Source organism: Simochromis diagramma, unplaced genomic scaffold, assembly GCF_900408965.1.
Source record: "Simochromis diagramma unplaced genomic scaffold, fSimDia1.1 OVJJ01000321.1, whole genome shotgun sequence".
Taxonomy (NCBI): Eukaryota; Metazoa; Chordata; class Actinopteri; order Cichliformes; family Cichlidae; genus Simochromis; species Simochromis diagramma.
This window is the reverse complement of record NW_024386772.1, coordinates 4514680-4539326: the sequence shown is the minus strand read 5'-3', so window position 1 is coordinate 4539326 and position 24647 is coordinate 4514680. Positions and strand designations below refer to the sequence as shown.

At 41.5% G+C, this 24647-nt stretch overlaps 1 protein-coding gene across 5 annotated transcripts; it reads left to right on the top strand.

The window, feature by feature from the left end:
- Nucleotides 1-778: 778 nt before the first annotated feature.
- Nucleotides 779-23733, top strand: setd1a (SET domain containing 1A, histone lysine methyltransferase). Of its 5 annotated transcripts, none has more exons than XM_040044093.1 (21): nt 779-923; nt 1955-2099; nt 2193-2291; nt 2383-2653; nt 2962-3092; nt 3202-3452; nt 4527-6204; nt 6523-7515; nt 7847-8014; nt 8805-8889; nt 8976-9118; nt 10619-10655; nt 10741-10933; nt 11022-11062; nt 11157-12448; nt 13918-14272; nt 14467-14648; nt 18706-18816; nt 19807-19926; nt 20186-20323; nt 20442-23733. In XM_040044093.1, exons 2-21 carry the CDS (start codon nt 1962-1964, stop codon nt 20613-20615), a joined length of 6600 nt encoding a protein of 2199 aa, XP_039900027.1. In that variant the 5' UTR covers nt 779-923; nt 1955-1961; the 3' UTR covers nt 20616-23733. The 5 variants fall into 5 exon arrangements, with proteins under 5 accessions (XP_039900027.1, XP_039900035.1, XP_039900020.1 ...); XM_040044101.1 differs by lacking the exon at nt 779-923 and adding an exon at nt 930-1081; XM_040044086.1 differs by lacking the exon at nt 779-923 and adding an exon at nt 930-1233.
- Nucleotides 23734-24647: the final 914 nt, after the last annotated feature.

Here is a 24647-nt window from a genome sequence, read left to right as displayed (position 1 = left end):
CCGAATTATTTGAATTTCATGGTTTGTAGCTTATTTGCAGCAAGTTGCAGCATCAATATTCCAAGTTGTGCCCACTGGCTGCTGTTCTATCAGAGATGACTTTATGATAAGGAAATCCCATCATTGCTTCTCCTACTTTAGATAACGAAAAAGGACTTCAAACTCCTAGCTGGGATGCTCAGGGACTTCTACTCTTACACTATAGAAAGCATCCTTAGTCGGAGCATCACGACGTTGATGGTGGCGCTCAGGAGTGTAGTTTTCTTCAGTCAAGAGAATGAGGCGGAACTTTTACCTTCAAGCCGCGAGACTGCTAAATGAGACTGCAACTCACACACTGCCTATCTGATACTCAGCTACTCAACTGATAGCTGTTAACCAGCTATCTAACACAATGGGGGGTGCTGATTGGAATACTTCTCTATTTCTCTTTCTTTTGTACAGCCAGTCTGGCACTTAAGCATTTCACTACACATTATAGATGTGTAATTGTGTATGTGGCAAGTAATTAAATTCTTCAAGATGTAGCGGTATAAATACACTTAATATGTTGAAATAAATTCCTTTAACGTGTTCACTACAAGTATAATATGAGCCCTGAAAGATTTTAATATACAATAAATTACATTTGACAGTAATTTTGAGGTAGGTTTGCTTATCAGCCGCTAGAGGGACCTTTGGCCATTTTTTATACTTGCGAATGTAGGAGCAGATTCAAACCAAATTTTAAAAATGCGTAAATTTCACGCTGAATAAAACAAATGACTTTATTTACATTAACAATTTTTAATGCTGTTGTGTGTACAGTGTTATGTGTCAATGTGAAAGTTACCTGTATTTAGTTTCAGCTTTGACGAAAGTGCCGGTGAGTAATCGCAGGTTGCATTTTGAACACACTGATGGAGAACAGGCGAGGCTTTCAGGTTAGTTACGCGATGGCCGCTCTCTCAACAATGTCAGGATTTCGAAGCGAAAACAATGGCTCCGTTGCTCGAACAGGCGTGTTGCTGTTTTGACTAACTGTCGGAATGGTAGCGGTATCGTTTTAGCTCATCGGTTTTGCGTTAAAGCCGGGCCGGAGGTGAGCCGTTTCTGTTAGGAACTCAGTGTTTTTCTTGTTCGTCTCCCGGGCCTGGCTGGAGCTGCCTACACTGTAGCGGCGGGTTGCTACTTTCGGATGAGCGGGCAGTAGGTGTCGAAGAGGAGAGGGGTCTGAATTTAATTAAACTGAAGGTGAAACGAGTCTACAGATCCTCGTAGTGAGGCACGTAACTGGTAACATTTTATCGCTGTGGGTTGAGGGACATGAAGAGCATAGTTTTTAACTCCTAACGTGATGTTCTTGCTAACTAGCATTAGCTTACCGTACCGTTGACTTGCCCTAGCTAAAACGAGAAGGCATAACTAATTTACAATCACATCGCTCTGATCTGAGGTGAGAGAAACGGATAGGTGGGCGTTTTACTGAGTGTTTCTGAAGCCCGATTCAATGCGTGGAACGTGAAATCTGTCATGATGCCGGAAAGCAGCAGTTTGCATATTCTAGGTTAGCCGTTGCTAACAGCAGGTGGCTAGCTGAAGTATATGGTCAGTGACGTAACGGTGATCATTGTTTTGACAGCACACGGCATCATATCCGCGGATAAGACCGTCCCATTTGCTAGTCTGTTTAATTTACTTATTTTACCCATGCAAGAAGTACTACAACTGAAATATAGATGTCCGAAAAGTTGATCGTTAGCAGCTGATGTGACGCAGCTCGCTAGCCTGACAGGTTGCCATACAGAGTGCTCATAGTCTGTAATTACTGCAGCACTTTGCATCTGTTTGGCTTAATTCCGCAGGGATTTTTTAAAGCTTACTTCCCTGTGCTGATGCCCGGTCTTTTTTTTTTTTTCTTCTATCAGTAGCTTCTGCACTGTGTGTGTAATGGTGGTCTTTCTTTGTGTGACAGTTGTAGGATGGATCCAGACGGTGGGGCAGATTCACAAAAAGCTGTCAGTTTGCAGTGGAAAAGCTACAAACTCGTCCAGGACCCAGCCATTAGGCGTGTCACCCAGAAGATCTACAGATATGATGGAGTGCATTTCAGTGTGCCAGTGAGTTAATGTTCACTTTTATTTATTTATTTTTATCTTCAATCATTTAGACTATTGTTTGTATTTTGCATGCTGTTTATTTTTCGTCCCCAGGACTCTGGATTTCCACCTGTGGGAGAACTGCGAGATCCAAGACCCCGGAGACTGTGGTCCAGATATACAGAGCTGTCTCTGCCAGTGCCAAAGTTTAAGGTGAGAATACTTGTATTAGTGTTCATTTGACACGTCTCGGGAGCTTTCTGTTTGATTATCTTTTCACTGATCCTTTAATTTGTTACCGCAGCTTGATGAGTTCTATGTGGGTCCCATACCTCTCAAGGAGGTGACCTTTGCTCGACTCAATGACAACATCAAGGAACCCTTCTTGGCAGAAATGTGTGCCAAGTTTGGTGAGGTGGAGGAGATGGAGATTCTGTTTCACCCCAAGACTAGAAAGCACCTAGGCCTGGCCCGAGTATTGTTCACCAGCACCAGAGGAGCCAAGGACACAGTCAAGCACCTGCACAACACCTCTGTCATGGGGAACATCATTCATGCTCAGTTGGATATAAAAGGTAAGTTAAAATGTCTCCTCTTTGCCATCTGATGCACATTGTTACAGTGATGCTTTGGGCAGTTTCTTTATATGCAGTTTGCAATTTTAAATCAAAAGACAAAGAGAGTCACTTTTTCATGTAATCTTTTGAGCAGTTCCTCAAAGGAAGAAGACTTGCTAACAAAACAGTCAAATGACACAGAAAAAACTTAAGCTGCAGTTAAATCTAAAGTTTTTCATACAAACCATGTTAGATATAAATTGTTTGTCTGTTGATTCGGTTTGAGAGCTTGCATTTAAATAGCTGTGACTTTTATTTTTATACAGGTCAACAGAGGCAGAAATATTATGACCTGATAGTAAATGGGTCCTACACTCCTCAGACAGTGCCTCTAGGAGGCAAGGCTTTGACAGACAGGCTTCAGCCTCAGACTACAACACAGCCACAGCCTGACACGGTATTGTGACTGCACAAACATCTCTTCACTTATTTAGTGATGTCATGCTTGAGTGGTAATCTGAATGAAGATGCATTTAATTTTATACATTTTTACTCTGTTTCCATAGCCATCAGAAATGAGGCGAAGGCTTTCCAGTGAGCTTGCAGTTTTGGCAGCAGGGGTCCAGGCCCTCACATCGGGAAATGTCACACCTTCTGTAGAAACTGGCTATGATCAGCGTCTAGACACGCCCCCCTCCTCCATGGCAGGTCCTTACACCCCAAGCTCCTCTGCGTCATCTCAGGGTGGGGGAGGAACACCTTACAGCTCAAGATCTGGGACCCCTTTTTCACAAGACTCGGGCTATGCTGGTGGAAGGTTAGTTTCTGATAATTAACTGGAACAAAGCATCTTGAATAAAATTTACCTTAAGTGGTCTTACTGTTGTGGTTTGGTTCAAAGTACTGTGGAAAAGACTGAGGCACCCCTTGTTTCGATATATTTTGCTAGGAAAATGAGAAATGGATGCAGCGATTTATTGAAACATGCAGTCATACATGAAAATACAGTTTATGAGGCAAAAAAACCAAGATTTGTACAATTCTAACAAGTTCGATAGCCTTGAAATATTTGTTTTGACAACCTTTTATTTTTCCACATAGCCTGAACCTTCTGAGGCAAGCTTTCTTGTAATTTACTTAAGTAGTTTTCAGAAATAATTCTCCAGACTTTTTGAAGGTCATATCTAAGCTCTTATTTGGATGTTGGCTGTCATTTGTTCCTTCTCTGTTTCCTCAGTAATGTTGAGGTTTGGGCATTGGAAAGACCAGTCCATGACTGATGGTGTCCATTTTTTGTTATTGCTTTTATTGTGTTTCTATGCTTTTACTGGATTGGCAGTATGCTTGGGATCATTGTCATGCTGAAAAATGAAGCTATTGCCAGACACTTTCTAGATGGTACTGAGTGGTGGATGAAAATCTGATGGTACTTTTCTGCATTAATAATTATAAATACGGTCCCAAACCATAACCGAGCCTCCACCATATTTTACCATATACTTCTTTCCTGAACTTGTTGGTGCATATGATATGAAGGGAAATTTTTGGTACAAAAGACCTGGTCTGGTCTTATCATCTTTCATCATTTTTTTTTTTTTTTGTTTATTGTGTCCTTTGTTAGCTTGGCTTGCACAGAGGAGGGAAATGCTCTCAGGTTGTTTGTTTCAGTTGTGCGACATTGAGTTTCCAATAGTATTCGCCACAATTAGATTTCACTGTATGTATGTATTGTATGTCAACCTCAAAATCCTTCTCATGTCATCCCTTTTAAAACAAAAACATTTAAATGACATTACAACACAAACCACATTTTACCTTTTCACATAAAGTCAAAAAGCATCATTGTATGACTTAGTGGTTCATATATAAATTCCTCATTTCTGCATTTTAGGCATCCTGGTTACAATACTGGCACAATGGGCAGCGGCTACCCTCCCCAGGACATGTTACCTTCCTCATCTTCGTCTTCTGCAGTCTCCTCGACGGTTGGAGGATACAAAGTGTCACGCTACTCTGATGAAGCACAGGAACCTTCAGTGTATCACCGGGGTCGTCCTATGTACCCCCCAACCACATCATACCGTCCCAATGAGCCACCATGCTACCCCCCTTACCCTAATGTTGGAGGACCTGGGCCACACATGGCACACCACTCCTCAATGCCCCCACCACCTCTTGCCAACCAATATGATCAGCCCCTAATGTCAGAAAGGGAGAGGGAGCGTGAAAGAGACTCAGGGGGACGGTATGGGCCAGCGGGGATTGGTTCCAGGAGGTCATCTTATCATCACCAGCAAGACACAAACTCTTCCTCAAAGTACCATTCCCATCATTCCCACCACCATTCAGATCGCAGGGATGACAGGGGGTACAGGCGAGACAGCCTGGGCTCTCGGTCAGGTGACCACGGCCACCAGAGACACCGCAACCACCACCATTCTCACAACCACCATGGCAGCAGCAGCCGCAGAAGAAGCAGCCATGACCGGGACAGAGACAGAGACAGAGATCGAGATAGAGACAGGGACAGTGACTACTCTAACAGTTCGGATCCCAGGTACAATTCCAACTCGTACCGCTCTTCATCTAACAGCATGTCTCCTCCCCCATCATCTTACTCTACATACTCCTCCAAAGAGCCTGCCCCAGCCCCTCCTCAGGGATTGGACGTTTCCACTCGCCTAGGGAGCACAAGTCTCACAGAGAGGGGTTCTCTGCCTTCATTAGGTGCTGAAAAAGACTACCATGGTCACCACAGTGCTCTCCCTCCACCTCCCACACCTCCTCTCCCACCAGCTTCTGTTATTGCAGCAGCTGTAGCAGAAACACTTGGAACACTGGACTTCAACCAGGATAGTCCTGCTGGTGAAGAACAATGGACAAAACCCAAACGTCGTCCCAGCACCCCACCTGCCCCACCCAAGACACCCCCGCCTTCTTCTCCGCCCCACCCCACCATTGCTTCCTCTTCTAATTCTCCTTCTTCTACTTCCCTTCCCCACCATCTTTCATCTTCTTCTAGCTCCCCTCCACCCCCTCAAAGGGACTCGTCCTCCCCAGAGCCAGATTCCACCAATGAGAGTTTACCGTTTGTCTACCACAGCAGCAGTCTGGACTCTCGTATTGAGATGCTTTTGAAGGAACAAAAAGCTAAATTCTCTTTTCTTGCCTCTGATGAAGAAGATGAGGAGGATAGGAAAGAGGAGAAGCATGGGGGCGGAAGTGGAGCTGGAACAAGACGTGGGTCAAGTGATGCGAAAGGGGAGCGGGAACAGGTGGGGGACAATGGCGAGAAAGACCACAGGAGGAAAGGGGAAAGAGACAGAGATGGCCACAGAGGAAGAAAAAGGGGAAAAGGGGGAGAAGGCAGGAAGAGCCCCACAGTACTTACAGCATCTACACCACCTGTTTCTACTTATTCTCCCCACATCCCACCCCCAGAGGAAACTCAGGCCCAAGTCGGCCCAGCTGGTCCTGGAGCATTGCAGGAAGAGTCTTCACAGGCTGGATCTGCTGATGCACAGAGCCGGACAGGAGCGCACACACCACCTTTTAATGGACAGAGTCAGGTATGATCTGTCCTGATTCAATTAATTTTTATAAATAGAATCAGTTGTTTTGATAGTCACCCAGAAATACCTGTCTGTGGGCAGAGAAATAAATATTTGGTGGAAATGAATAAAAACCTCCTCAGTACCGACACAGTGATTAACATCCTGAGTGCTGTCAAACATAATGTTCATGTTTTGGTTTCTTGCTTTTAATGTGCCCGTTTCTATGTTAGAAAAGTGGGACAGAAAAATAATTCAGTAAGTGTTATTTTGAGAATTTTCTTCAATATGTGGGTGGTTTCTCAACTTAAGACGGTAAATTCTGTTTTCTTTCAGGCCTCTCCTCGTTCCTCAGGAGAAGACATGGAGATCTCAGATGAGGAGGAGGAGACTACGACTATAACAACCGTGACCACCCACCAGCCATCAGTCACCTCAGGATCCTCACCTTCTTCATCTCAGGCTGCCATGACTTCACAAACAACAGACCCCTCATCTTCACCCCCACCCATCTCTGACTCTGCACAGCACTTTGGCACCTCCATGCACCCTCCCATACCATCCTACCCCCCTCATCTGCCCCCTCCACCACCCCCTGGTTACTCCCTACAACCCCCACCTCCACCAGGGATTCCTCCCCTTCCTCACATGGAGCTGCACCCTGAGTATCCTCCCCCCATGCCTCACCACATGTATGACTATGCCAGCTCCATGGAGCTGATGAACCAGTACAGTGGTGGAACCCCTATGTCTTTCCAAATGCAGACCCACATGTTAAGTCGCCTACACCAGCTGCGCATGTCATCATCCAATGGCACCACAGGCCCGGGTGAGGCAGCTACTGCAGACTACAATTCCTACCATCTCCACTCTATTCCACAACATCACACACACCACCCCTACATGGACCAAGAGAGCAATGGGGCAGGCACTCATTATGACCAAGACCACCGATACATGCCACCCCACATGACCTATCCCTACCCCGATCCCCACAGCACTCAAATACCACCCCATCCACACCATGGTATCCCGCCTCCACACACTGGCTGGCCTCCACATGTCTTACCGCCACACTACCCATCTTATATGCCCCCACCTGGCTATGGCACGATGCTGCCTGGGGATGGAGATGAGTACAGGGCTCCAGGGGAGGAGATGTCCATGCTGGCAGAGAATCCTCATGAAGCCACAGTGCAGATGGTCTTGGCCACTCTTATCCAAGAAATGAAGAACATCATGCAAAGGGACCTGAACCGCAAGATGGTGGAGAATGTAGCCTTTGCCACCTTTGACGAGTGGTGGGAGCGGAAAGAGACCAAGGCCAAGGTAAGGAAGCCCAGCCTCAACAATAATGAAGGTCATCTTTCTAAGGTTGCAGTTAATTTTTGTGCATGCAAAATAAATAGGCCCACCCTGTTACTTAATAATTTTACTAGTTTATGTATGTGCTTCCTCCATTTAACTGTAATTGGTTTTTTTATAATTAGCATGTTTTTTGTTTTTTGTTTTTGTTTTTTTTAATGAAAGATGTCATTCCTGTTACTATTTCATCTCAGTTTAATGATGCTTTTATTAGTCAGTTAACTATATAAAAGAAAGATTGTTGTTACGAGGCCAGAAAAAAGTAATATCTTCTGTAAATGTCTACTTTTTGTAGCCATTCCAGACGATGGTTAGGGGGGTTTCTGCGTTACGGGATGAAGAGAAAAAAGAGGAAAAGGTCAACCGTCCACGGGAGCCTCTCATGTCTCTTGTGGATTGGGCAAAGAGTGGTGGCATGGAGGGATTTTCTCTCCGTGGAGCACTACGACTGCCTTCTTTCAAGGTAACAGTACTTTATTGCTGCAGATTTTGTTTTCCTCTCCATGTTACTGTATGGAATCTATACTGCCTTCATATTTTATGTTTGTTTGTTGGAGTGTCTCATTTGCCATTACACCACCAAAACACTAGGTGGCAGTGGTGCTTGTATGCCACCTTGTTGAGGCACTTTGTTGATATCACTAAATGGTAACTGAAACTGTTCTCCATGTTGGACCTAATAAATACAGAATTTATTTAGTTGTACTGAACTCTGTTTTTACAAGGGAGACCTGTCCAGTGTCAGGAGTTAGAAAAGACAGTAATTTCGTTCATACATGGACTGAATGTGACATGAACATAATAAAACAGCATAAGTTTCACTGCATTATCAGCTGTTTTCATGCTTATTGTTTCTCAGTCAATAGTGCAGTATTTACAGTGCATGTTAGTACCAAATGGACCAATAATAATGATTGTGTTGGTGCATTGTGTAGTTGGGTTTCTTATTAGATACTCTTCAAGCTACATTTAAGGCTGTCACAGGTAAACCATACTGTATAAATGTTTAGCACAGTATATGTCAAGCTTAAGTCAATAAATGGTGTCAAGAGTGTAGTTTAAAATATCTGATATTGTCATTCTAATATTTTGAATTTTTATGTGGTACCACAATATTCAAAAAGTGTACAAGTGTTTGGTGTTGTCAGTTTGTGGTACTTCCTCTAGTTCTGAAAAATAGTCAGACTTTGTAAAGTCAATTTTGGGGTTTTTTGGGGTTTTTTTATTCTTAAAAAATACTTTGAACTATGCAGGTGAAACGGAAAGAACCTCAAGAGTTTGAAGAGGGCGACATGAAACGGCCACGACCCTCAACACCACCGGACGAAGATGATGAAGGTTTGCTCAGCTGTAATTCAGACTTTAAAAAAAACGTTGGATTACTTGATCTGCTCCATGTAAGTCTTAAATTATCCTGTTTTCAGCTGCTGATGAGAGATTACCAGAGGCAGACAGGCATGGAGCTGAAAGGGACAACAAGAGGAGGAAAAAGAAGCCAAGAAATCGGAAACCCTGGGAGCTTGACAGTGAGGGAGAAGAAACATCTGATGGTTCTTCTACTGAAAAGGTTTGTCTGTTTGTTTTAAAATTGTGATTCAAGATTAAAACACAATTTTTAAAAAATGACTTTAGATTATTAGAATATATGAATGTGATAACATGAGTTTATAATTCATGTTGTCATTTATTTTAGTTAGCTACAGATAAGAACAAAATTATTAGCCTCGTATGAAAATTAAAGTTGTTTTCAAAACTTTCCAAAGTAGTTTCTACCTCTCAGCTGTAAAAGGCTGATGGGATGTTGCTGTCACCCCATTGGGCGGGCGGGCGGGCGGGCATCCCAAGTTTGCGACTTCAACGAGGCGGCATAGGATTTTGAAATTCATACCACTGGTGCGTCAACTAAAAATCTCACATGAGTTTGACTCCCGGTGACCTTGACCTTCTGAAAATCCTGTGAATACAATAACTCAAGAAGGAAGTCGCCTAGGATTTTCAAATTTATGCTATATGTGCATCTGTTAGGAGGCTGAGGGGTAGAACTGGTGATCACCAGTATTTTAAAACGTACAAGGGATTTTTAACATAGCACTTGTAAGGATACTATTTATTTAAATTTTTTTAGAAACCATAAGTTAGTTGTTTCTTGATTTGTTTTTACACACAATAACAATTTTTTTGAGAAAACAAAAATGACCAGTGTCACCTTTATAAGTCGCCAGAAAATGTGACCTTTTTATTGAGCCATAGCACAAACCACTGCTGTGCAATGATGTGCTTTGACTTTGTGAAGGTTCAAACTGAAGGTTATTTTCCAATTTGCATGCAGTACTAAAACAAGCAAGGGTTTGAGGTGTCTAAAGAGCCCATTAACAACTGCCAAGACACTAGTGAATGACTAAGCAAAGTTGGAACCAAAGAAATGTTTCCTTTGGTCAGATGAGACAAAAGTAGAGTTCTTTGACCATGGAGACAATGCTTATGTTTGTAGAACATAAGCTTTGTTCTCCAACTCAACAACACCCAAGCATGGGTTGTTCCTGGTACAGAAAGCCAAGTTAACATTGAGCCTTGACTTGAGTCCCACTGAAAATCTGTGGGGTGAACTGTAGACTGAGGTCCGTGCCAGAAAACCCATTAAATCTCTGGAGGAGCTTGAGAGATTTGCCAAAGAAGAATGGGCTGCGATTGCTCAGGAGATGTGCGTGTGTGTGTGTGTGACTTGATGAAAACTATAACAAACAACTGCAGGCTGTTATCCAGGAAAAGGATACGCAATTGGTTATTAATATCAAGGGGGGTAATAACCCTGGTAGTTTTTATGAAATCTGTGTGCAAAGTAAAATAATGTAAGCATCCAAAAAAAACCAATATGTTTGGAAAAGCTGTGTTTAAAAATTCCATGCTCTCTTTAACACCACTTAGGAAATAGTTCTGTAGTGAATTGAATGCAATAAAAAGAAATTTTCATAGCAGGGTTACAAATTCTGTCCTCACCTGTAGATGGCAGGATGTCACTGTGATTATATTGTTGTGATGACAACTTTTTTTTCCCCCCCATGTTTAGGAGGATGAGGAAGACGAAAGTGGAAAAGAGTCTGATGGTAAACCACAAACAGGAATCTCATAACTTTATGTTCTTATTTTCAGCTATCATGACTGTTTACATTGACTTTTTTATTTTTTTAGATGATGTCCTCAGTGCAGACAGTGATGACGAGAGCCTCTCATCCTCTTCTGAAGGCTCTTCATCTTCAGGATCTTCATCTTCATCCTCAGAAGAGGATGAAGATGAAGAGGAAGGAGAGCGGGCAGAGAGTGAAGGACCAGACAGCATGGATGAGTCAACTATGGATAGCACAACTGAGAAAGACAATGAGAGGTACATCACTTGTACTGCTGTAATCAGAATTATATAACAATGAATGTTGTACTTTTCAACATTCAAATGCTTGTTTTGTTTTTCTCAGGGAAAATAATGCAGCTGTTCCAAAGGCAGAGGTCAAAACAGGTTAGTCAGAAGTTGTTATAAATCACCAAAAAGCACCAGTAACATAATTGCTTCAGTTCGAGTTCAATCTTTGAAAACTTGTATCTTTTCTCAGGTGATACAAAAGATGGCAAGGCAGACACAACGGCGCCTACCAAACATCCCCCCTCACCACCATACCCACGCCCTACATCCCCTATCGTTCTTGTGCCCCCTCTCAAGAAGCGCAAAAAGACAGTCTCCTTCTCTACAGACGAGAACGAAAGCAAAATGCAATTGCCAGCTGCACCACCATCTCCGTCGCAAGTTTCGGGTGAATCTCCCCTCCTCTCAGGCAGGCTTCCAGACTCACCCATCACTGCAACCTCACCCAATTCATCTCGTCCCAGTCAGGGCATCCAGCTGCTTCCCTTTGCCTCTAAACCAGGCGAAGGGAATGCTCTCATTGTGCCCCCATCTGGACGAACCCAAGATACAGAGGAGACCAAGAGAGGACCCCTCATTTCTCCCCAGACTACCCCAGCCAAATCCCCTAGCAAACGCGGTGCAGGCAAAGAGTCTCCCAAATCTCCTGCTCCTCCTGTTATGGTGTGCCGCACTGTGCAGAACCTGCCTTTGGACCATGCCTCTATGTGTAGGATGGCCTTTGAGGAGGCCCCAGCACCACCATCTGTCAACAAAAGGTCCAGAGGCAGACCACGGACATCTAGCCTGTCTACTTCTTCCTGTCACTCTCTCAGAGAGGAAGATGAGGATGAGGAAGAAAGTGAGCAGAGGTTAAGACTAAGAGAACAGGTTGGGGCCTCCAGCCTCCTGCAGCTGGCCTCTGCTTCAACAACTGACCTTTCTGTGTTAGCTGATGTGGCTTTGAAAATGGACCCTGATCCTGGAGACTCAGAGGAGACAGAAACATCTGATGAAGCAGAGGAGCACAAGATGGAAGGAAATTACTTCGCCCCAGAGTCACTGGCCCTCCTAATGAGTCCAGGGGCCGTAATCGTCCTTATGGAGCACAACTACTGCAAACCCCCTGTTGTACCAGTACCAACTGGTGCCAAAAGGACTTCCTCCAGACAAGATTCTTCTGTTTTGCTCCCAGCTGACCTCAACTCTATTTCTGGAGTGCTTGAAGCACCAGAGGAAGTCATTGGAGATCCACTTACGTCACGGGGAGATGCAGGAGAATTCTTTTCTGCAGTGGGAGAGATGTGTGACTCTGAGGATACGGGCCAGGTTACGCCGGTGTCTCCATCACCAAAGAAGAAGAACCTAATTGGCAAGGGTTTTGAAGCTGAAGAGGAAAAGAGCAAAAAGAGGAAGAGAAAAGATAAAGAAAACCTTGAGGTTCATCACACAAAAAAGCAGAAGGAGCAGCCAGGCAAGAAACAGAGGAAGCGGAAATTAGAGGTATATTTGTCACGTTTGTTCCTGTAAATGTTTGAGATCGTCATAACCGTAAACATGCCACAGGCAACAATAGCACTGACTCATTACCAGTAAGCCCAAAGTTGGAATTTTTAAATTGGTACAGTTGTAGAGTTTTACACGTCTCGAAAGAATTTTCAGAATCCGCTGGTAAACCTTTGGACTTTTGGACTCTCCAGACCAGGAATATATTTCCAGTGTAGACAGAAATGTAGTTTTTGTGCATGTTTTTTTGCATTTACAGAACTGTGTGATACAGTTTTGTTTTTTGTTTTGTTTTTTTATTCTTGGATGTGTTCTGGCTGAAAACAGATGGGGTAACAACAGGGTGTACCCTGTAGAAGCGCTCTGCTCTCAGTCTTACTGGTGCAATCACACTAGAATTACTGACATTTCCTTATCATTGCTTAAAGCTAACGTCAGCCAGGTGCTTTGCATCATAAAAAACTTCTTTTACTTGCGCAGATGAGTTTTCATTAACCATAAACTTACCACCTGCCAGTGACACATCTAATGTCCGATGGCGCTCTTTGCAAATACAGCAGGTAACAGTCCAGAGACTTCGTCTGAATCAAACTGTCTCAACTCGTGCACTATATATGAAAAAGTACCAATTTGGATGAGTTTCTGATTTGTTTTTGAGTCTCTGCTGTTTTCACCCCCTGAACTTAGTCAGACGGATTCTGAGGCATCTCCTCTCTTATAGTTATTTGAAATACCAGATGGTGCTCCAAACAATAGGTTACCTCAGGTTCAGGTTTGATCTTTGCAAAAATTTCTGGCACAACTTCACCTGCTTCCAAAGTGTGTGGAGAGGATGAAAAAAATCACAATGCAGGGACTCCAGCAACGCTTAAAGGGAAGATGAACAACTTTATTGACTGACCAACGCATTTTGGCTTGTGGCCTTCATCAGGGTCATAGTAACACATAGTAGAAGTGTGCTTCAATAAAAGGCAGGAAACAGAAAAAAATTCAAATTAACCAATCACATCTTCATCGGTAAACCAGCTGACATATAACAGGTTGGTATTGGTAAATTGGTTAAGGCACGCCCAAGTAAACACTGGACTAGATAATTAATTTAATTTATTTTATCAACAAAAGAAAGAAGCTTTCTAGACATCTCGTTTTAAGTCTACATTTTAGAGACATAATTGCGAAATGCGTTGGTCAGTCAATAAAGTTGATCCTCTTCCCGTTAAGTGTTGCTGGAGTCCCTGCATTGTAATCTTTGATCTTTACTGCATCTTGGCACAACACCTGTGCCTTTTTTCTAAGAACACTTATGTTCAACCAAAATGTCAATGACATTCAGTCACTGAATATAGTTATGAATATTGTTATGGATTAGATGACTAACTGGCCAGAGAAATGTCCAATATGTCAGTCTGTATTAGTGTAAACACCGCATAGACTAGAAACTAAAAGACTGTTTTTCTTTCCTGCAGGACTCAGATTTGGACGAAGATGTGGATGTGGAGGAGCTTGAATCTGGGGAGCTGTCCAGCTCAGACACTGAGGAAGAGTTGGTTGAAGAAGTGAGGAAGAGTGAGCGGCTCTTTTTGCAAGAAGCAGGAGTAACAACATCCCAGAACTGGTCGAAACCTGTCCCAGCGCCTGAGCCACCAGCTGTGAAGTTTGACAACCGCAGTGAATTTGAGCAGATGACCATCTTGTATGACATCTGGAACTCTGGTCTGGATGGTGAAGACTTGTTGTTTTTGAAGAAGACTTATGAGAAGCTGCTGCAGGATGACCATAGCTCTGACTGGCTCAATGACACTCATTGGGTCAACCATACTAATATCCTTTTCAGTGATTATCTTTCACCTCAAAGATGTATGGGGACTAGGTTTGATTTACATGGAAGTGACACAATATCCAAAAAGTCTGACTGTTATGAATTTACTAAATTGTCTGCATAACGTGACGTTTTTAAATTCAGGAATGCTTTGATATTTGGTGCCCTGTTGTCAGCCTTGACCTTTGGGCTGCACTAACCAATTTGCCAAATCCTCGCCGCAAAAAGAAGAACACAGATGGGCAGCTTCGTGAGCATGTGACCGGTTGTGCCAGGAGCGAGGGGTACTACGCCATCAGCCGCAAGGAGAAGGATGTCTACCTGGACCTTGACCTACCCGAGCAGGTCATACGGGAGGTGGAGAATGTCGACACCTCGGTAGGCAGACTCCAAATCTTTTTGGATGCATCTTCTTTTATTTCTTTTCCATTTATTGAATCTGTTGTTCTCACATCAGTTTGATTTTGTCTGTTAAAGCAGTTGAGAAGCTTTGCTGAAATACTTGAGATATCTTGCGAAACTTGTTTAGGCTTTTCCTTAAAACGAGTCGGCATCAGGTAACAGGCCGACGCACTTGGACAGTTCAATGTTCATGTTCACTCGCTCACAGATAACGTTCACTCTCCTAATCTAATGTTTGTGAGATTGGAGATTCTGTTGTGCTTGATCCTTCATTTGTTGTTGAAAGAACAGGATAAAATGCCCGTGAGGTGAATCTGTGCATGCAGCACAACCTAAAGTCAGTAAATCTGATTGGCAGTGGAGAGGTTGGTGTGGACGTGCTTTCGATTGTGTGGAAAGTTGAAGCCGGGTTTAAATGGAATTTTAATGTGATATCCAGTTGAACCTTTTTTTTTTCCAGGAAAAATATTTTGCTGGTCTCCACTGCCTCAGTAATCAATTATTAGGGGTTTGTAGCTGTTTCAGGGTATTATTATAAAGTCAACATTTGGCTAGATAGTGCCTCTCAGGCATTTGGAATGGAGGTGATTCATATTTGGCTTAGTTGAAGTGGTAATTTTAGGATTTGAGATGGAAAAAGGTGAGGGTTTTCAAATGACAGAGAAGTAAGATGATGAGTATGTGGACATTTACAATACAGAGGTTTTAGGCATTACATTTGTGCTGTCTGGTGGTTGAGACAGACTCATGCAGGGAAAACAAATCATATTTAATTTCAGTCACATACATCACTGCTCATATGTTTAAAGCATGGCATGTATTCTTTGTCAGTAAAAAGAACATTAAATTCAACAAAACAACAACAGTGCTATAAGGGCTGATAATAATCAGTAAATTATTGATTTATAATCATGCTAAAAAAAAAAAAGAAGGACAATACAAACTGAAAAACTGTGTGAAAATGGAGTCATGGAGAAACGTGCGAGATGCGTGTCGTTTCTAGTCGGGCTTCCTGATTTATCAGGCTTGTATGAGTCAGAATGTGGTCGTTCACAGGAATAATGTGATGTCTGAAAACATTAGGCTTTTGTTTTTCCTTGCAAGACTACTTGAAACAAAAATATTTCTTGTTGACTGACATTTTTTTCTTTTTATTTCTCATCATCTTTGCTGTTAGAAGTGGGTTTAGAGTGGGGATAGGGTGTGATGAATTTAACAACAGACGAAACAAGTGCGGCAACCTTGAATGTAAACGTGTAGTTTTCCCTTTGTTTTCCCGTTTTGTTGGCAGCCATAATTGTAACATACTTGAAATTGTATGTTGTGTCCACTGCTTTTGAGTTTAATGTTCATATCACGTATCTTATCGTCAGTATTCAAAAACAGTACAAATGTTATTGCATTTCGAGAATGTTGAAGAGTGAATTCTTCCTCTGGGCCGGATGGCAGGATGTTTCAGTCCAGGCGTTATTTCACGTAAAGCACAGTGATCATTCCTGTTTGTGACACAGGAAATCCATAATTCTTTTTTTCCTGGTGTAGATCCGGATTTGTCACATGTGAATTACTCCTTCCTGAACAAAAGATGATGAATCCAATTTACGTCAAAGGGTCCTAACGATCACATAAATTCTTATGAAGTTCCCTGAAAAGTTTGATCATAGTGAGTGTCACACCTTTAAAGTGTTTTGGAAAGAATAATCAGAGCAAATGTGCAACTCCAACTTTCGTCAAGCATGGTTGAACAGCTCTAGAAATTTGCACAGCACATGTATTCCCAATCCAGAATTAAACCAATTCTCCTTTCTTAAAAATAAAGGAGAAAATATCACACATTCAAAAATTGGAGGATTTGAATACATGTTTTATGTGTTTTTTCATTAAAAAAGACTGGGTTCAGTCTGTAACTTCCATGAAATACTGCTGAATTGGGTGCCACTTAGCTGGAAATACAAACAGGAAACATGAGCGCAGCATTTATTTACACAAACACACTAACCACTATGTCTTCATTAGAATTTACGTAGAAAAAACAAAAATAGTAAGGCTAGACCGGTTGTGCACTTATCACTTTGTATTCCAAGGCACGATTTGCTCAAGTATAGACATCTCCCAGCCTAAAGCAAACACAGACATGCAAAAATAAATATTTTTTTTTTAAAAAGTCAGTTTTTTTTATTTACAGCCAATTAATTTCAAAGACCTGGGGCATGAAGCCACTGAAGGAGGCGTGTGGACGGAGAAAATAAAAATGTTTGAATGAACTTGGGGAAAATAAGTTGGAATTGCTGATTGTATTGCGCTTGTATTGCGCTAACCTTTAAATAGAGTTCAGCTTGGATGATTTTTTTTTTATTTGTTAGTAATGGCTGCATAAAAATAATGTGTGAGAACCATTTCCTGTGTGCCAGGAGTAATTACAGTTGCACTACATGTATATAGTCCTACTGCATATATGTTCGTGTGGTCAGCTTTAACCTACAGAGCTATGGTTGCCCGGTGCATAATGCTGGGCAGTAACATAGTATGTGTCCTGAATGCGTCACAGTATTTTTAACAGTTACTTTCAGCTCTTTGTGAGTATTACTTCGGTGTAAGTGCAGGGAAAGCTTTCTGATAAGTCTGCCTAGAGTCAAAAGCAGAAAAAAAAGGAGTAAGAGGGGTCACAGAGCCCCACACATTTATCATAGGCCTAAATATGGCTATTACTGTGATGATTCTATGATTTCATCATGCAACGTTCCTCTTTTATAATGCCCGCAAATAAGGTTTGGGTCACTTGGGGGTGATGATCTTGATGCTCGTCAGACACTCATATGATGCACCGTCATTGGTCCCATGTGCAGCCAGTTGTCGTCCACACAATGCCAGATTGTCATGGAACGCAGGAACATTTGAAAAATCAGCTCACTTAGTGTTTGTGTGAGTTAGAGTGGAAAATCCACGTTATCGTGTTGCTGTGCAAGGTTTATTCCTTTATCGTAATGCATTTCCCATTTAGCCGTTGTGCTTTCCCTTACTGCTTCCATGGACACAAGCACAGTTCCTTAGAATAATACACACAAATTATTATATTTTACTGTGGCATGTTTTATGCAGTCTTGCTGTTTCTAGAGTTACAGACTAATTCAGACTCTGCACAGAATGAGATGTAACTGGGGCACCACGTCAGTCTGCGTCTTTTATTATCTGATCAAAGTGTCCCAATAACTGAGATATGTCTCTGCTGCTTTGAGGTTTTTATGTGCTTATATCAGGAACAAAGAGATGTGTCGTGATGAATAATCCCCGTTTATGTTTTCAAACCAAAGATTTGTGGCAGGCTTAAAGAGTTACTGATACTCAGGAGGATCTCTCCCCCGCACACAGAGCAACACAGACACACATGATTTAACTTCATGGTGATACATTGAAACAGCTGTTTCACTTAGCTTTATAGGTGAAACATGAAATGTAATCTCATGGATTATTATCTTGATTGTAATATTGATCTGTTTAGTACTGAAAGCAAAGCATTAATTGGTTGTAAAAACACAGAAGTTGCATAGTCTGACAAAATCTAAAATGATGTTTGAGACGTAGCATGAGAACATGTCAGTTCATTTTGTTTCAGTTTGAAGTTTCTAAGGAAGTTTCAGCTGATTCATTTTTTCCATAGATTCCTTTTCCTTGTTTTTGGAAATTTGTGCTACAGTTACACTGCTGGGCTCCCTTTAACACTCAAGTTTTTTTCACAGTAGTTATGAGAGTAATTTTTGATATGTATAAGGAACACAAGTTAACATCTGAAGAATTTAATTATTGAACCATAATAGAGGGAAGGCAGTAGTTGGGACTGAAGTATTCGAGGGCAGACTTGCTTCTATTCTTGCGTAATAACTTTTCCAGTCATATCTCTTTCGCAAATGAACCTCTGCTACAAGAGCAGGGGTATTGGAAATTGAGGTTCATGCTGTTACCCGTCAAGGCCATCTGATGAAGTCTTAGTGTAACCGTTGCACTGTCTGAAGCTCTTTTGTTTGTTTCCTGGCAGGGTGCTAACCGAGTGCTATCAGAGAGACGTTCAGAGCAGCGCCGCCTCCTCACTGTCATCGGCACCACTGCCGTCATGGACTCTGACCTGCTTAAACTCAACCAGCTTAAGGTACAAGCAGTACTATATTCATGTGGTCACTTACAAGCTAAAGGACAAAGTTAAACTGCAACCTGCGACTTGTCAACAGATTTAACTTTAAAAAAAAATCTTTGCTTAAAAAAACAAAAACACTGTAAGTTATGCCACCTGACACAATAAATTAAATGGTTTACAGTTCACGAGTGTAATCAAAAGGTCATCTAAGGAAGGAATTTCCAGACCCTGAAACTGATTCCATGCTTTTAGAAGCGCATAGCTGAATTTAGTAGGATATATACAAACATGTTTTACAGTCTAAACACAATACAAACAAGACGTCTGTGAAGGTTCTCAGTCATCCAGGTCATCGTAGCTTGGAAAGAAAAACATCTGGACTTCTTTAAGTCCAGACTTAGACTACAAACAAGACCAATTTTGGCACGAACTCTGTGGTTTATTAATCAAAACTCGCAAAAGGTTTTTCCCAAGCCTCACAAGATGAAACTCAGGGCTGAATGCAGAAGTTTTACCTTCACAATGGTGGGTTTATCTTTTGGTTTCAAGATGAATTTATTTGTTAATGCAATGTCTGAATAGGCGTTTTTTTGGAAGGTGGCTCTTGTCTCGTTTTTTGTGTGCGTGTGTGCGTTTGGTTTTGAAAGAGGCTGTATCTCTGGCTTTCATTGTTACACAAATCCGGGGTCGGAGTCACAGATCTGCCTCTGTGCTAAACATGCAGAAAATCTGCTCACTACAGTAGGTCAGTGGTCAAACTTTTGGGTGTGGGCCTTTTTTGGATGTTCTTATTCTAGTCAACAATTTTTTTTTCTTCTGGTTTTCACACCAAATTATCAACTTGGATTAGTTTACCTTTTTGAATTGTTGAAGATCCAATTATAAAACAAAGATATAGCCTGTAAATACTTAAAACTGTCTGTTAATTCAGGACAGGTTAGTTTATAAAAATATCTATTGCTAGTAAAGCTCCTCTTAAATTACATCCGCTCTGTCCTGATGCAGTTCCGAAAGAAGAGGCTTCGTTTCGGACGCAGCCGAATCCACGAATGGGGCCTGTTTGCCATGGAGCCCATTGCTGCTGATGAGATGGTCATTGAGTATGTGGGTCAGAACATAAGACAGGTATGACTTATAAGGAGTTTTGTGTTTAACCAGTGATGGTTTTTGAAACTTTTCAGCCATCTTGACATCTAAATGTTTTCATTATCCACTGTTGCCACTAAACAAATCTGTAAAATACTTATACAATAATATATTTCTAATAGTCCTGCTGTGTTGGACCCTTACTCTTGCATTGTAATATTGATATGACGGTATGTGAATTGCAGTTTTTCAGACACTTTGAGGGTGTGGTCAGTCAGAAAATGTTCTTTGTGCGCAGATGGTGGCTGACAATCGAGAGAAGCGTTACGCACAGCAGGGCATCGGGAGCAGCTACTTGTTCAGAGTGGACCATGATACGATTATAGATGCCACCAAGTGTGGGAACCTGGCACGATTCATCAACCACTGCTGCACTGTAAGTCTGAAAACACTCAACAATGATCTGCCTCTTACATACTTTAGATATGGACTGATGTTAAGTTCTGCAGCTGTCGCCCATCAGTCTGTCGATGCTTTTTTTTCCCCCCTTGCAGCCAAACTGCTACGCCAAGGTCATCACCATAGAGTCCCAGAAAAAGATTGTGATCTACTCAAAGCAACCCATTGCCGTCAACGAAGAGATCACGTATGATTACAAGTTCCCACTGGAGGAGAACAAGATCCCTTGTCTGTGTGGAACGGAGAACTGTCGTGGGACACTCAACTAGTCAACGCACTTCTCTACCACACTTACCAATGGCCGATGGCCAGCCATACCCGTAAACACCTCCCTTTCCCCATGAGTTCGCTCTCCTAAATGTGTAACTTGAACCACCCCAGTACCCTATGCTGCCCCTCCTCATGGCCTCATAGCCAGCCTCACAGTACCTAGGACGTAGACACGCACACACTTGGCACTTTTCACACGCAGTTTTCATTCTCTAGGCAGTTCCACAAGCTAGTGGGTGATGGATTGGCGTCATCTGGCTCTCGATGCATGACAAGGCCTTTAGCATCAGCTCGTTAGTGGCAGTATTACTGGACAAAACCGGGTGCTCCAAGGAAGTTGTTGCGTCAGCCAGGGCATGAAGGATTTGTCTGATTCCATGCCGACATCCGTTTGAAAGGAGACAATGTGGAGAAAAAAATAGTAAAGGACAAACGTTTATTGGCACTCTCTCAGACATGGCTTCATTACTCTTTTAAAGTGACGGCATCAGTCAGACATGGGTCATTTTTATGTTCCTCATGACTTACTTTCAAAAGGATTATATTTTTGTAAATAACTATTGTTAGTATCGACTTTAGTGAAGTGAAACTACAATGTCGGTGTTCATTTCCTTTGCCATTATCTCTAAGAGCAGCACTTGTTCACGTGTTTGCATGCTGCTGTGGAAGTTGTATTGTGCGTCTCATAACCGGCCTCTGAAATATTGTTTTTTCTTTATTGGGTGTAGCTGAAACAAATCGGTGAGGGACGCTTTGATCTTTAATAAAAGCAGTCGGTAGGAAAAATGTCGTCCAGAAGTTACTGCTGATTAGGGCACTTAATAATTCACAAACATGCACAAGACGTGCAAAAATAATATTGTGCATAACTATCTGTAGACTTGGCAGCAAGCAGAGCTGTGCCAGGCTCCTACTCTCTAAGATTTTCTTTGTGACAGTTACAGAAGCCAGGGTGTTTATCCAGATGTGAAGCAGATGCATTTGGATGCCGTCACGTTAATGATAAGGAGTTCATGTCTGAAAGGGGCTTTCTTTTGTCGGCGTCATCCAGGAGTCACTCCTCTAGTGTCGAATTCCTTCTGTAACCACGCACCCATACAAATCCGCACAGAGACGCACACGAATACCAGAAAAATTCAGGGTTTTTAGACTCGCTCACTAAGGGCGTAACTTTTAAGATAAATCACTTCAATCAATTTGGTCTTCAGTTATGCAAGATTTCCAAGCGTGAGGGTTGTTTTGGAGCTTTTTTTTTTAAATTTCATTTCATAGTATTATATTATATTACTATTGCTGTTATTAATGGTATTGTTACTTATTTGCATTAGCTGTAAGTATATTACAGTGAAATGAGCTTCAGTGTACCCATCCACTGTCCTCAGTGGCTTTGTGATCCACCAGCCCTATAAATCCTTTCTCCTCTCTCCACTGTGTGTTACTCTCCTGTTTTGCAACAGTCTGTATGAGAGTGAAGCCGTTTTAACCCACTGTGAAAATGTGTAATTTAGGTTTCAGCTTACAGTGTGCGTGGTTTTTTTTTTTGTTGTTTTTTTTTGTTTGTTTTGTTCTTTTAAATGCCACTGCTAAACTTTTATATTCCCCTTTTTATGTTTTTTTTTTTTTTTTTTTTTTTTCTTCTCCAAACTTATGGATACTGACATAGGTGCTTTTAACAAATTATTTGTGCGCTCTTTGTAGGTTCTTTATTAATCTACAATAATTAGGGCTGTGCTTGTGAAATGCAGTTGAGCACATGTCCAGTGGGGGTGGGATCAGAAATTGTCAATGACTGTTTCTATCACCAACACAATGGAGGGGGAGTGTATACGTTCATAACTCACGTCGCTTGTTTGTCAGCGATGATTTGGCACGCTATCTGCTGTGTCGACAGAGAAGTCGCAAAAGTATGTTCCGTTGTCGACAAGGTCACGTCCCTGTTTGTGGGTGAATTCTAAAGATTCACAAAGGACGCAATCCTATTAGCAATGACGCTGGTTTCACAGCCGTTGCGTTTGTTGGTTAAAAGCATGTATGTGAGTGACGTAAGTCAAGAAAAGGTTTTGTTGCTGCTTACAATATATCACCCTGTTTCGTTTCAACACGCGCACAAATTCCTGTTTAAACAATTGACAAACAATTGACAAAAGCGTTTTCTGCAAATCCTTCTCCCTAGTTGCTTTAAGTTCTGAATTACACAAGTGAGTTTGTGAACAATGCTGCTGGCTTTGCAGCCATTTGCTACAAGTTTGCATTTCTAGCAGAGCCCCAAGTCAAATAAAGTTATAAGAAGAAGAAGAACTCCTTCGAGGTAAACTTGGCAGATCTGTTTGTAAGGGACATTTATTTGATTTGGTTTCTGTTCAAAGACTTTAAGTTCTTGTTTTCCCCTTGTGTTGCAGATCTTTGCAGAATTCATGAGAATGCATTATATTTTACTTCAGTCATCCCTTCTGAAAGATCGTAACTCAAAAAAAAAAAAAAATCCTGCTTACAGTCTGTTTGCATTGTAGATAGGTGAAAGTGTCCGTGTCCCTGCGAGGTTAACAATCCTAGCCAGTTTCTGATACGTTGCAGACGGGGATTTCAGTGACCTTTTGTGTTGTCTTTTTTTATTTTCATGGCTATGGCCGTCCAAAGTTTAACTTTGATGTTGAACTTTTAACTAAACTCCTGTTCTTTTGTTCTTTCCCAAACAGGAAAATGTGTAAGATATTTCTTGTTGCAATGAAAGCCTTTCAGTACAAACCAACCCTCTTTAATAAAGGAGAAAAAGATGAAAGGAAAAAACAAAAGCAAAAACAAAAAAACAAAGAAGTACATGTAAATATTGTAGAGGTGTTTGTTTCTTGTAGAAACACACTGATTCCAAGCTGTAAATATGTTGTTCCGTTTCCTTACTCAATGAGGAGGAAACATGTACATACCTTCCATTCATTTATTTTTTATTGTTTTTCCTTTTAATTTGATGATTATTTTAATATTATTTGCAATATTTCTCTTGTATTAATGCGTTGGACCCTTTATTAATGGTGCATTAAAATATTTTTTAAATAAATGAAAATCTTGGTGAGTGTGTTCAAGAGGCAAACATATTAAAAACATCAGCAGAAAAACATGGACCATTTTGTGTAAGGCATTACTTTTACATTCACAGGTCTCCTGATCCACTTTACTATAACAATATATTCATGACAGAAGGAAAGTAAAGGAAACAAGATGAGGCCCCCGTAGCTCCCCTCATCACTTCTGAAGCCATTGGCTACTGGTTAAAAGTTATTGAGGGCAATAAAGGCACCAGGTTCAGGTTTGTTATTCTCAAAACAAGTTGGCTAGAGCCCGTCAAATATTTGTAAGTTCATGATGTTCCTCAGGCACAAGGAAGGGTATGTTATGTTCTCAAACTAACAATGATTACCTTAGAATCACCAGTTAACCAAACAGGCTTGCCTTTGAACTGAGTACATTTTTGGAAAAACACATTTCAACTGCTATGGTTAAAATTAAAAGCATTACAGCTGCTAGCATGGCTGAAGACTCCTAGCCCTGTAACTCATCTGGAAGCAGTTTTAAAAAAAAAAAAAAAAAAAAAAAGTTCTTAACCTTTAACCATCAAGTCATTCTTATCTGCTTCCTTTTGAAATGACACTATAGAAATGTGACCAGTTTTCTTCCCTTTTTTCTAATGACGTCCTCTGTTTAAGTATGGTGCATAAAGTGTGGTCTTAAAACTGTTAATACATTTTTATGGTTCATGGTTGGGATCAATCCTAGCTCCCCTCAGGCACAAGGATGGGTATGCGGTGTTCCTTGGTCTATCACAACAGATCATTTTATGTTCTTAAACATTAAACATCATTGGTCACCTTAAAATCATCAGTTAACCAAACAGGCATGCCTACAGACTACTAGATTTATTAGTACACAGTGGGTTCGAACACCCAAGTTGAAGAAGAGGGCTGTAACAGTGCTAACCACTTCAAAAGCATTTTTTTTAGTAAACTTGAGAAGCAGTTGTGCACTTAAAGGTAGAT

Excerpts from the sequence above, each read along its gene's own strand:
- setd1a (XM_040044093.1), top strand. The coding sequence starts at position 1,962 with ATGGATCCAGACGGTGGGGCAGATTCACAAAAAGCTGTCAGTTTGCAG. Across the intron at positions 2,100-2,192 it reads GAGTGCATTTCAGTGTGCCA|GACTCTGGATTTCCACCTGT; the intron begins GTGAGTTAATGT and ends TTTCGTCCCCAG. Across the intron at positions 8,015-8,804 it reads TACGACTGCCTTCTTTCAAG|GTGAAACGGAAAGAACCTCA; the intron begins GTAACAGTACTT and ends TGAACTATGCAG.